We start from the raw sequence: 13,244 nt of genomic DNA, 5'->3' as shown, positions 1-13,244 counted from the left end.
TGGTGATAATTGCCAGATGTGATTGGGCAAAAAATGTCACTATTGCCACAAGTTCAAATACACATGGTCTACTACATACGCAGCCAACCAGTCCAAGTCAGTACTTCAAACTAGCCATTTGCTTGTAATATGATGCGGTATGATAAAGCTTTATTGTCAGTTTTTACTGAAATTCATTTTGCATCCCTGAGCAAGACTCGTTTGAGAAGGACAGGCCATACACCTAACAACACAAGACTATTGCATGTGTGCCATGCATGTGGAGCATAAAGCACCATCAGACAAAATCATAACATCACGTAGCCTGGGGCAACAGTTAGTTGATGTCAGGGCATCATTAGAGATTATCACCCATTTGTCTCAAGCATTGCATTGGTTAACATGTGTCCAGGTCATTATTACTGGTCACAGTGTCACAAGGTCAAAGGTCAACAGCTGCCATGCTTCGCCCAGGGCACTGTGGGTAATGAATTAGGGCTATAAATCACTACGCCAATTTGACTAATAGATGTTAACTCTTACTAGCCTAACATACACTCACTACCAGACAAAGTGGCTAGTAAGTTTCGTTTTCGACCAGCCAAACTGAATTTTCACTAACATCTGGCTGGTTGTCTGGTGTTTAAGCTTATTTAGAGCCCTGGTAATGGCATAATCCTCTATATCTACAGCTTCCTATTGTCCATACACATGGGTATTCCAAAAAGGTGATCCTGTAGTAAGCCAGGTTGAGAGAACATGGAGGAAGTAGTAAATCAACTAATAAACAAGTCTGGATTCTACATTTTCTTATCTAAATATCGCCTGCAGACAATCTATTAGCAGGTTTACCACTTTCTGAAGGTGAATGACCCATGTTTGTCTCTTCTCGATGTTCCTGGAACACCCCACAGATAGTTATCAGAGGGGTCTACAGCTAATCAGTGGTTGGGCTGCCCCCAGGTCATTTCTGATGGCTAGGTCTGTCGTTGATGTCATGACGGTGCAGTAATTTAGTTGTCTTCAAGATGTTTTTTTTTCACAGAGATTAATTTTCATAGTTATCATGGGGCCATCATTTATTTGGTGTCATGTTGGATCACAGACTCTGCCAACATGATTTAATCCTGATGTTTGCTGGTAATTTAGAGATGGCCATGTTGCTCTCTGGCTGTTCAGACATCTGGAATGTGCCATGAAAGATAGCATCTGAAATTCAATTATGTTCAAATTTCCAGGGAGGTTTCTTTTTGAGAGGTATTTCATCATTTTGATACCTTTGCTCATGAACATTCTGAACGTGATCTAGTCTTGGCAGCCAAGAGGTACAAAACAATAACAGCAAGAAGAATTGTAGCAATATTAAACAATGTGCTTCATATTCCTGTAATGTGGAGACGGCCTGTAAAGCATGGGCCTAGTCTAAGTGCTGTTTTGAAATGTAAGGCTTCTTCCTATAGTGTTTTCCTTGAAGGTGAGGAGAGGTGCATCAGGGTCACCTCTACTCTACTCACCTCAGCACCCTGCACCCCAGACGGGGCGGGGTCAGGCTACCCCACCGGCTGGAGTAAATATTAAATCATGTATGAGGGAGGGGGTCTGCATATTTAATGGAAGTGCCAGTCTGACTGGACGTGTGTGGGGGGGCTTCAAGCATTTTGGTAAAAGGGGTGAGTGTCATCTCCCCCCCCCCCCCCCCCCCCAACACCAAATGGGTTACAGCTAAAAGGGGGAGCGAGGGAGCAAGTGTCCCCCACCCACCGCCAAATTGCCTTATTATTGCACACTAAAGGGCCTCCTGATTGGACACAATGCGCTTGACAACAGGAAAGCAGCCAATCGGTTTTAGAAAGCAGCCAATCAGGTTTTAGAATCCAGCGAGGTTGCAGGCAGCTCATTGGGAGTTTCCATGGCCTGCTCTGATGCGGTTACTACCATTATATTATTAAAAAGGGAATTCCTGGCACAGCTTCCCACATCTTACAGCACAGAGGAAGCTTGTACAGTACGCTCATACTCACTTCCTGTTATGCTTAAAGACAAGGGTGAAGGGGGGGAGAAAAAAAAACGTCTTGGGCGCTCGTGTCATGCAAAAACCATCTGAAATTTTCATGAGAAATGTCTGCAGAGTGGCGTGTGTGCCAGAACAAAATGGAGTATGTAGTCGCCAGCTGGACATAAGCTCCAGTCCCACAAGGCCCACCGATGACTTTGTGTGACCCACCAAAGCACCAAGTAAACATTGCAAAGTTCAACACGTAAACAAGAATGTCCAGGACTCCCCTGTTTTACAACCAAAATGCTTCCCCAAATACTGAGTTGCATTATGTTAGATTAGTACTAGTATTCGGGGGAAATTCCTATGCAGTCTTGAAGAGATATTTTTAAACAAACAACCATCTCCAAGGTTTTCTTGAAGACACCACTAAGTGCGTGCTTTGATGTGGCATTGAGTCTGCGCTTAGATTCAGCTTCGGTTTTGGTGTACACAAGGCCGTTTGCTGTTGGAAATGGACGGAGATTTGATGAGAACTCCACCCCTCATGACCTCCACCTCTCTGTGGTTTTCCCTCTGCGAATTCAGTAATTCAGGAATGCATCATTATTTAAAGTGTTTTGTTTGTTTGTGGTTTTATGGTTGTGCTCTTGGGTAAACATATCTGACCCTGTGTGTGCGCTCTTCCCCTCTCCTCTGTTTCTCTCTCTCTCTCTCGCTCCCTCTCTCTTTCTCTCACTCTATCGCTCTCACTCGATCGCTCTCACTCTATCGCTCTCTCTCTTTCTCTGTCTGTCTGCCTGTCTGTCTGTCTGTCTGTCTGTCTGTCTGTCTCTCTCTCTCTCTCTCTCTCTCTCTCTCTCTCTCTCTCTCTCTCTCTCTCCACAGTAAGCATTCAGTGCCGATGTGCCACAGCGTGCCGGTGCTGAGGGTGGAGGAGTGGCCCCTGCCTGGAGAGGTCCTGACAGGGGACACCGTTAGGGCACTCATCGACAGAGTCAGTCCCTTCAACCAAATATTTTCATTGTGCGATGAATACATGCATGATGGTGTGTGTGTGTGTTTGTATGCATACAATGATGCAGTGTGTGCGTGCATGCCTGTGTTTGTACATGTGTGTGTATCGCTGTGCAGCACTCACTTGTCTCACTGACCAAAGTTATCAGCATTCTCTTTAGCTCACTGTTAAACTGAAAGCCACAATTTGTCCCCTTCATATGTCAACCTGTGTGGAGAGCATTCTTCCTCCAGTTCTTTATCAGTGGCACATCAACATGCACATTCCATGGTCTGTCATTCCATGCACAGTCCTTTGTCATGTGGACGATACAGTAATGTAGTGATGTGTACAGTAATGTAATGATGTGTTCTGCTCTCCAGGTGAACAGCAGTGCGAGGGGAGGGGTGCGATTCGTGGCCTCTGTGATCCAACAGGCCGGAGGGGGCGGCAGTGGAGGAGGTAGCCGGGTGTCCAGCCCCAACAGGGGGTGCCGGTCCCCCCCAAGGTCCCCTCCTCGTACCCCACCTGGAGAGAGGGACCTGGAGAATGGGAATGGATGCTACAGCCCAGGTGAGGTGTTGGGTCAAGTGGTATTCCTTCCTGATTGGCGCAAATGTTTTTTTTCAATATGTGTATCGATATTACAAAATATTAATCATAAAATCGAGTGTTGCTTCTTCCCACATTGGCTCCAATTGTTGTTGGTGGGTCATTTTCCTTCTTGATATGTCTCATTATGTCCAGAGTAGATCAGTTAGTATTGCATCCGTTTGTAATATCCAACTCAATAACTAATTCAAAACTACCTTAATGAAGTGCTTGGTATTTTTCTTTACTCCTTTCAATAAACTTAAAGCTTAAACCAAACTACTGTATGGAACAAAGGGGTCCCCCATTGTCAGTTCTGTTCTGACTGGCATATTAAATTCATTTCAATCTGATACTGGCATTAGGGCTGCACGATTATGGAAAAAATCATAATCCCGATTATTAATCACGATTATTGATTTTTGCAGATTTTTGGGAAAATTATAACAAGATGAAATATAACCAAGAATGAATTACATACGGGATGAGAAAAATAAAATGAATTGTAATAATTATGTAAAGGCAAGAGCATGAAACTTAAGTGGACAGATTTCTGGCCAGAAACACCAGCCTGTCAGTATGTTCTGGCTTCAAGGACGCTCTCAAAAGTAGGTCACTATTGCCACGATTAAATCACGATTAAAATCATGAATTCGATTTCACTATTTTATCACGATTTTGATTATTTTTCGATTAATTGTGCAGCCCTAACTGGCATTATATTTAAATATGTATCCTCCTGGTGATATGCAAGGTGATTAATATGTTACATGACAAATGTTACATGATGAATGAGTGTATGCAATCACAGAGAAATGTTCTGTAAATGGTAAAAGGACTGCATTCATACAGTATAGCGCTTCCCCACTCCCACACTATATTTGGAATGTCACAACACTAGAATTGAATGACTGCATGCAATCAGGGGGAAATATGATGTAGTATGTACCGTGTCACACATCTTGAATACAACAAAAATCTAACATTCTTGCTTGCGTGGCTTAACCCCTTAAGACGCGGCTTTATACATTTGCTGTTACCAGTATGGTAATGACCAAGTCATGGTGCATTACTAAAGGGCCTGTGTTGTGTCATAGTATTGTAGTGCTATGGTAGTTACATTTCAATGACTATTACACCATGCCACTGGAGGTACGGCGTGCATTAAGGGGCTACGGACCAAGTCTTTCTTCTGCTTGTGCAATTTTCATTGGAGCACTAGTCAGCACATTTTATTCACAAATGTTGGGATTCTTATTTTCAGCCCTTACGTGACCCACTCAACAACAAGAGGGTCCGTTGGGAGTCCCTTCCATTCCATGTCCTCTTTATCTCCACCATAATCTCCCTCTATCTCTTCCTGCCCCTCCCCTCCCCATCCTCTTCTCTTCCTTAACTGTCAGGTTAGCTCAGTTTAACCCTTGATGTGTGCCTGACTGATGTGAACTGTAGCTTGTTTCCGCCATGTTATTGCCACAGGGCTTTCGTTCACTCCATGTGAAGGACACACAGTGCTTACTGGACCAAAATATTACCACACCCCTTGACTTGGAAAATAGAAGAGTATGTTGGCCTACTCTCATCTATCTGCCCAGAAACAGAGAACTACGCACAGCTACACTACACTTTTGCCTCTTTTCCACTGCCATTTTTCTATGCCTACAGCTCGACAAAGCGTGACTCGGCTGTGACTTTTTGGTTTTCGAATGGGCACGACACAGCTCAATCGTAAAGCAAAAAGTTGCGGCCGAGTCGCGCTGTGTCGAGCTGTAGGCCTACCAGAAAACCGCCAGTGGAAAAGAGGCATTACTGCACAGAGAGTGGCCAGTGTTAAAAGGGTTCAGTGATATTTGTGTATTATAGTATAGGTTTGCCAGGCTGCCACAGAAGCCAGTCTGGTGCACCACAGCGTGTGGTCTTGGCACCAATTAACTCGGGCTAAAAACAAACATCTCACAGATCACCAGCTGCTCTTTGGCATTCGGTCTGAAGGTCTCCTCCATCTGACCCGTGTGTGCTTTTGATTGCTGTGGCGTGAACCTACAGAAAAAAAGAATGAATATTTAATTAATTCAAGTAATAGGCTCTGCTGATGATGCTTCATTAAAGCAGGTGGCTGTTGGGCAAATAGATTTTTTTTGCAGTCACTATACGGTTCCTACCTCAATAATAAAATTTCCAATGTAAAAACATTTTAAAGGTTCTCTTAACTGTAGTACCTGTAGTAACTGTATTTCTTGGAGAAATGAGGTCTGGTGTTTATTTGTGTGCCTTTTTTGTCTTTTTTCCCAATCCATATTTGAGGCTGATGCTTAGGTAGCCTACTTTCACATGGAATTATTGCAATGACGATGTATTGTATTTCTAGAGTGTCTTCATCAAGTGTTAACTGAAAAGCACAGGAGCACCACATCACCTTCACTAATCATATTATTTAGGAGACTTTGGGATTTGAAGTTAATGTGATTACTTTTGTCTCTCTGTCTCTCTGTCTGTCTGTCTCTGTTGGTGTGTTTCCAATGCAGATTTGAGGCTGATGGTGCTGTTCCACTCCTGGGCTGCTGGCTGCACCCCTCTGGATGCCCAGGGATGCTACTACCACCAGGGGGCGCTGTCCATGCGCGTGTCCAGGAAGGGGCAGGTGGTCAGTGCTCTGGAAGCTGATTGGCTGGAACTCACCGCCTCTTACTATCGCAAAGGCTGGTCATTGGTTGACTCGTTTGTGTACTGGGACACACCTAAAGGTGAGTTTTACAACTCCAATTCGTGACACCCCAGACATAAAAACCACGTTAGTGACTAAAGCTGGGCTTACACTGTACGACTTCTGCCCCGATTTTGCACCGATTTGGCACTCGCACGACTTTGCGAGTCGGGCCGATTTCTTGCTCAATCGCCGTTCAATCGTGGGTCTCGCATCGTGCAGTGTACATGGGGTAAAGACAAGCGATTTCACTTGCCGATCGTGCAATCGCAGGGTCGCAACAAAATCAAAACTATTTGAAATCCTGGTCGTGCCTGGTGGGTAAATCGCACAGTTAAAGCAACACTACACGTGCACAAATTAGGTCGATACAAAATCATCACAGCCCTAGGGATCTCTAGAATACCTCTGTACGTGATGATGCTGAAGCATACTGTAGGGACATTGCAGCTGCTGCAGCATGAACGAGGCTCACATCATTCCTTCTGTGTAGCTGTAGGACTAAGACTATGTGCAAGTTAGCATTAACATGTCATACTTTCAGTGGCCCAAAGCTAGCACTCAACACATACAGTCACGCTGCTTTTACGATTCTGTATGGAGCCTCCTATGTGCCCAGACATACTGTACATCTCCAAGCCCTCACCGTGTGTATATATTGGAACCATATGCTCTTAGTGCCTCAATGTTTGAGTTGTAACAGCCCAGTCATTCGAATACTGGATGTGGACTTGCTGCAGGTCCTGACTTTTACTTTGAAACAAGTCAGCGTATACAGTACAAATGGATGTTTTCCCCACAACAGACTCCGGCTAACCAGGAGATGGCTTACTTCCTGTCATCTTTCAAAGTAGCGGATGATCTTAACAGAAGGGAGGATTTGAGAAAGGGATTAAGAACACTTTGTCCTCATACATCTTTTGTGATTCCAGTCCACATCTGTCTCTGGCCCGTTTCATCCTGTGATCTCACCGTCTTAACCATAGATCACTGAAATTGCTACTGCTATTGCTCCATGTTTTTGGATGTTCTTTATCTTGCTTGTCTCTCTCTCTCTCTCTCTCTCTTGTTCTCTCTCTCTCTCTCTCTCTCTCTCTCTCTCTCTCTCTCTCTCTCTCTCTCTCTCTCTCTCTCTCTCTCTCTCTCTCTCTCTCTCTCTCTCTTTCTCTCTCTCACACACACACTCTCTCGCTCTCTCTCTCTCTCTCTCTCACACACTCTCTCTTGCTCTCTCTCGTTCTTCTACCTCGTCTCTTTCTTTTCAGTCTTTCTGTCTCCCTTCCCTTTTTTCTAGCTCTCTCCTTCTCTCTCTCTCTCTCTCTCTCTCTCTCTCTCTCTCTCTCTCTCTCTCTCTCTGCCTCTGCCCATCTTCTTCTCTAAACTCTTCTCCCAACCCGTCTCTCCCGACGAGCGACTTCCCAGCTTCCTCTTTCCTTACTCTTCTGTCCTCGCGCGGCTAAATTTAGTGGCTGCCTCCCAACCTCGCGACCTCACTTCCTGTTTCTCTGTGGACTGGCAGGAGCTAAATCAGACTCCCTCCCTCCCTCATTCACTCACTCACATCTGGGGCCCGTTAATGTAGAACATGGGAGGAACATAACATACATCCAACACTCGTTTCATCCGTTACGATGAAGAGAAGAAAAGAAGCAGCCCTCCTGTCACATGCACATAGGCACTTGTACACTTTTGCTTTATCACATACGTTACTCACGCTCATAGATACATGCATCTCTCTTTAACTCTGTCTCACTCGCGCACACATGCACATGCACACGGACACACACACACACACACACACACACACACACACACACACACACACACACACACACACACACACACACACACACACACACACACACACACACACACACACACACACACACACGTCTGTCAGAAAGTAGTTCACCGTGAGAGTTATTGGGTCAGGAAGTAAAAGCATTCTAGATTCCGGAGTCCTGGAGGATACCGGATCCTTTCTCTGTGTCAGTCCCTGTCTCAAAACAGACATACAGTACATGTACTGTGCAATCTGTATTTTACACCCTATCAGGATGCTGAGAATTGTTTTATGTAGTGTATTGTACACAAAGTTATATTTAAGGTATTCAAAGCATAGAGTACCTGTGCACAGCCAGTGGCCAGGTGCTGGTGATGTGCAGTAACTTGTGGTGTTAAATGTGTACGGGGGGTACTCATTGACAATTTTGTCGTACCCTATCACAGGCCAGCCAGTGCCTTGATCATTAGAGGATCTCTTTAGAAATCGTTCCAAAAATATGTTGCTCTAGATCATGGGTGGGGAACCAATGGACCGCGGGCGTTTACATCCCATGAGTCCGTCTTATCCGGCCCCTGATATAATTTTACTCTTGTGCAGTTACACACGAAATGTGTTTTGTAAAGCACAATCTTAGAAATTACATTTGCAGTAAAAATAAGTTATATTTTCAGGGGACCTAGTGAAGGTGGGTTCTGTTGTAAAGGTGGCCACCTTCAATTATAGGCCTAAAATGCAGGGCAAGTTTGTGATCATAGTATGGCCCTTGGAGCACTGAATCAAATGTTGAAGTGGCCTCTCGAATGAAAGAAGTTCCCCACCTCTTCTCTAGACAGTCTTTTGCAAGAAGTGTGCAGCTCTTTTTGCTGTTTCCCTCAAGTATGTTTTTTTTTTCATTTGACACTTGCTGAAGTTGCCCTCTTGCATGTGCACGCCCTCCATAAAACTACAGGTTGTCATCAGCCATGTGTGTTTTCCTGTGTGTTCCCATGTGTTTGTCACAGGGGAGCCGGTGCCCAGGTCGCTAGAAGGTCTCTTCATCTATGAGGAGCGAAGCATGGCCGCTCCTGCCAACGACACCATTGTGGTGGAGCAGTGGACGGTGATAGAGGTGTGTGTGTGTGTGTGTGTGTGTGTGTGTGTGTGTGTGTGTGTGTGTGTGTGTGTGTGTGTGTGTGTGTGTGTGTGTGTGTGTGTGTGTGTGTGTGTGTGTGTGTGTAGGGTGGGGGTGTCCAGGGTGCGATTTGTAGGGGGGTGGGGGGCTTCACCCCTTCTGGTTTTGATATCTCCACTTCTTCTACATGATTTTAATCTCCCCCCCCCCCCATAAAATAACATTGTGCGCATGTGTGACACTACTGTGGTGATTGATGTATCCTTGAGCCTGAAGATTGTGGTTTTTTTTTTTGTAGACAGTGATCTTTGCCATTGAGTATTCGGAATGTAATGTATTTGACATTAAGGCCCTTCCTTATGGGTTATCCAGGGTTCCAATGTGAAGACGGATTATGGACCTCTGCTTCATACTCTGGCAGAGTTCGGCTGGCTGCTGACCTGTGTGCTGCCCACACCCATTATCCGCCATGACAGGTGACACACATGCACGCGCAAGACACACACACACACACGCATACACAAGGCACACACACACACACACACACACACACACACACACACACACACACACACACACACACACACACACACACACACACACACACACACACACACACACACACACACACACACACAAGCACGTATGCATGCACACATCATATGATGTCTTGAGCCTCTGCTGCCTCTGCAAGACAATGGTTAGGGTGAAGTCCTTCAACAGTTTTCAATTCTATCCCCAACCTTCCATTCTGACAGTTTCCAGAAGAAATGGCATGATCAATTCAATATTTTATGGCATTCATTTATAATCAAATAATTTTAGAATTTTAGAATTTCAGAATCCCCACTGCCAGAATCCAGCAAAATGTAATTGTGCGTATGAATGTGAGTCTTTGTCTGGTGTTGTGAAGTTGATTTCTTTGAGTATGGGATGTTAATGAGTAATTATACATAGACATATTAAAATTGCTAAAATAACAAATCGGCCTAAGCGCCTCTGGCATTACAAGTATAGCAGAATCCAAATGGACTTCACTCGACCCATCTGATACTGTATATTCATAAACTTAACTCCGGTAGAAACACATGTTCTCTAACAGTCATTGTGGGTACCAGATATTTGATATTCTTGAACTTGTATGTGTTGTTGTAGTGATGGGAACTTGGCTACCAAGCAAGTGGTGTTTCTTCAGAGGCCAGTCAGAACTCCCTTGGTACCGCAACAGAACCAGGTGAGAGTCTTCACAGCTGTCCACTAACAGCTTTGGTTCCTCCATATGTCTTTTGATATTTTTTAAAGACAATACTTTAAAGAGATACTAAGTAGTTTTCCTCTTTGATGGCAAAATAAATTCTGAAGATCCTCTTATCCGTTTATGATTTTCAAGGACCTCTAAACACTTTGGGAAACATTATTGTTAAAACTGAAAAATTACTTACTGGGTTCATTCCATTATCCAAACTCTGGTCCTGTACCTTTACTCATGTACTTGCCGATTGCCAATGACAAAATTACCTTTGAGTTGCGCTTTTACGAGATGTTATTCAAACTTTCTGTCGTCAACGACATCTTGCGATGTCATCACGAGGCCACAAGCACAACCGAGACGAGGGTTTGCATATGGAATGGACCCACTGCCTCTTTAAATCTCAAAATGGTAGCATAATCAAAACGTGAGCTGGGTTGAAGAAAGCACTTTAAATTCAAGTATCATTTCTTCCCCCATCCACATTTCCTTTCTGAATCTTCTATGGCTTCCCCCCTTCCACAGGCTGCTGCTTCCCGTAGTGAGGTGTCTGCCCGCTCTGTGAGTCGGGGCGTGGGCAGCCCCCAGTCCTCAGAGGAGCTGTCTCCGTGTTCGGGGGGCATCGGGGGGTTCCCCGTGTTCGGGGGAGGCTACTCCAGCGCCCTGTCCCACCTGGAGGAGGGCGGCTTCGAACAGGACGATGGAGCAGCCGAGGTCACATGCATGTGACCCTCACCCTCACCGTCTTCTCAAGACCTCCTAATCACCAACACCCCACCCCCATCCCATCACTTCATAAACCTGCCAAGACGCCTGGCCTTGACGGGCTGACTTTACCCCTTTTGACTTCCTCCTTTGGTGACCTCTGACCTTCCTTTAATGGATGACTTTCATAATGTGGATGCAGAAGGACACATTTGGGCTGCGTATGTCGGCCATGTTGTGTGAGGCAAACCTGCGTGTCACTACCAGAGTCAAATATGGAGAAGACTAAAGGACAGCCCTCCTTGCCCCCCAGTAAAGAAAATTGGGATTTGATGATGAGACCCTCCTAACAAAAAAACTTATTTTAGAATCACTTCCAGCACTTTTTTTTAAAAAAAAAAATTACAAAGCCATACTTACCATTGGAAGTATTCTCTCATGTTTATCTCAGTGTTATATTGTATTATTTTATATTTTTGTTGCAATGGCCGGTAAAATTGTAAAAAGCACAGAAAACACCCAGCTGTTAAATTTGACCCAGTTTAACCACGTTTTAAAGTGTTCCCGCACATCCTCCCTCACTCTGTAAAAATGCTCCAGGTGTCTGCTGGAAGCCAAGGGGAAACAGACAAGGAAATCACACACACACACACACACACACACACACACACACACACACACACACACACACACACACACACACACACACACACACACACACACACACACACACACACACACACACACACACACACAAAACCCCTCAAAAAACACACACTGGTGGTATGCTTCTAAGTATGCTTTCACCCTAACTTTATGCCAGATATTTTATTTCCCCCTTAGCACCTTGTTTTGAAGTATTATCACATATTTTTTTCTTTTTATTTACATGCACAATGAAGTTCCCACCAGTTCTGTTGAGCAATATGACCTGTGCTCACAGACACAGACACACAGACACACACACAGCTAAACAAAGGCAAATAACTTCACATGTTCTTTTTCTTCATATCCTGTCCCCAGTTAGGGGCAGGATGTAAACATTTATCAGGTGTGTAAATCCTAAGGTGCTTTTCGACGGTACTGACAGGGTTCTGGCCCCACAGTCATAACACTAAACACCACCGTCCTCTTATGGAAACTCTCCAGATTCAATCCGAAGTGGTGGGGGGTGGAGGGGTCACAGTTCCTGCCAGGAGGGGTGTGTATGTGTGTGTATGTAAGAGTTAAGTGTGAGTGAATGGGTGTTTTTAATATTGTCATCCTCAGACAGACGTGTGTTGAAAGCTGTGGTGGGAGTATGGTGGTATTCCAAGAACATGGTTAAGCGATAAACCTGGTAAAGTTAACCTAGAGGAAGTGGTAGACCTGCTAATGGATCGCCCACAGATGTCATTTAGTTAAGAAAAGACCTGCATGCAGTGCTCTTATATTAGATGATTCACCCTTACCTCAAGGTTGACTTAATCTGGTTTAAACCTAAACCAGGTTGTAAGAATACCCCCCACCCCCCATGGCTGAAAAGTTAACTGAAGCCAACCCGTAAACGTTTTGTTTGCACTGTGACAACCCACTAGTCACAGAGGGGAGCTCTTTTTGATGCATCCACATCCACATCCTCACATCGTAGCCCTCATCTTACGTTTTTATTGTATTTCGTCCTGGCACCATCTGGCAAATGGAAGGTACCAACAGACTGTTCATGTTCATAGTGACAGCCGCTGCTAATGTTATTGGTCTATCAAATCATGTTAGGAGTTCCTTTCCTTCTCATATCACATAAATTGCACAAAAAAACTTTCCACATGTAATTTGTTTTTTATTTGAAAATCTAGTGTTATGTGTTGTGAATTTCCATATCCATATGATGTGAGGGCTATGTTGTCGATGGCTTATACTGTTTCAAATCACCCTCATTTTTAGTCATGTAGTGTTGTGCACACCCAGGCAAGTCCCATGTTTAAGTGTTTGCTTTTTGCCCCTTTTTTAAATGCTTATACTAGGACCTCATGCTGCTCTTTATTACAATTAACCCACGGAAATGTATTGTCTCGTTTTTTTTAATTGACAGATTGTAAGGTGGTAAGTGCCATGACAAAAAAAGTGTTACCAACCTGTTGCAGTAT

General features: G+C 44.4%; 1 protein-coding gene across 1 annotated transcript in view; it reads left to right on the top strand.

The window, feature by feature from the left end:
• The window catches only part of rftn2 (raftlin family member 2), a 28,139-nt gene extending 16,601 nt beyond the window's left edge, over nt 1–11,538 (top strand). The window contains exons 3-9 of the mRNA XM_063214090.1: nt 2,864–2,972; nt 3,356–3,545; nt 6,089–6,307; nt 9,055–9,161; nt 9,537–9,640; nt 10,320–10,398; nt 10,939–11,538. Of these exons, the coding sequence (XP_063070160.1) occupies nt 2,864–2,972; nt 3,356–3,545; nt 6,089–6,307; nt 9,055–9,161; nt 9,537–9,640; nt 10,320–10,398; nt 10,939–11,142 (1,012 nt within the window). The 3' untranslated portion in view covers nt 11,143–11,538. The remainder of the gene's footprint in view (nt 1–2,863; nt 2,973–3,355; nt 3,546–6,088; nt 6,308–9,054; nt 9,162–9,536; nt 9,641–10,319; nt 10,399–10,938) is intronic.
• The last annotated feature ends 1,706 nt before the right edge of the window (nt 11,539–13,244 follow it).

Source organism: Engraulis encrasicolus, chromosome 13 (genome assembly GCF_034702125.1).
Source record: "Engraulis encrasicolus isolate BLACKSEA-1 chromosome 13, IST_EnEncr_1.0, whole genome shotgun sequence".
Classification (NCBI taxonomy): domain Eukaryota; kingdom Metazoa; phylum Chordata; class Actinopteri; order Clupeiformes; family Engraulidae; genus Engraulis; species Engraulis encrasicolus.
The sequence above is the reverse complement of the archived record's forward strand: the minus strand, read 5'-3'. Positions and strand labels throughout refer to the sequence as shown.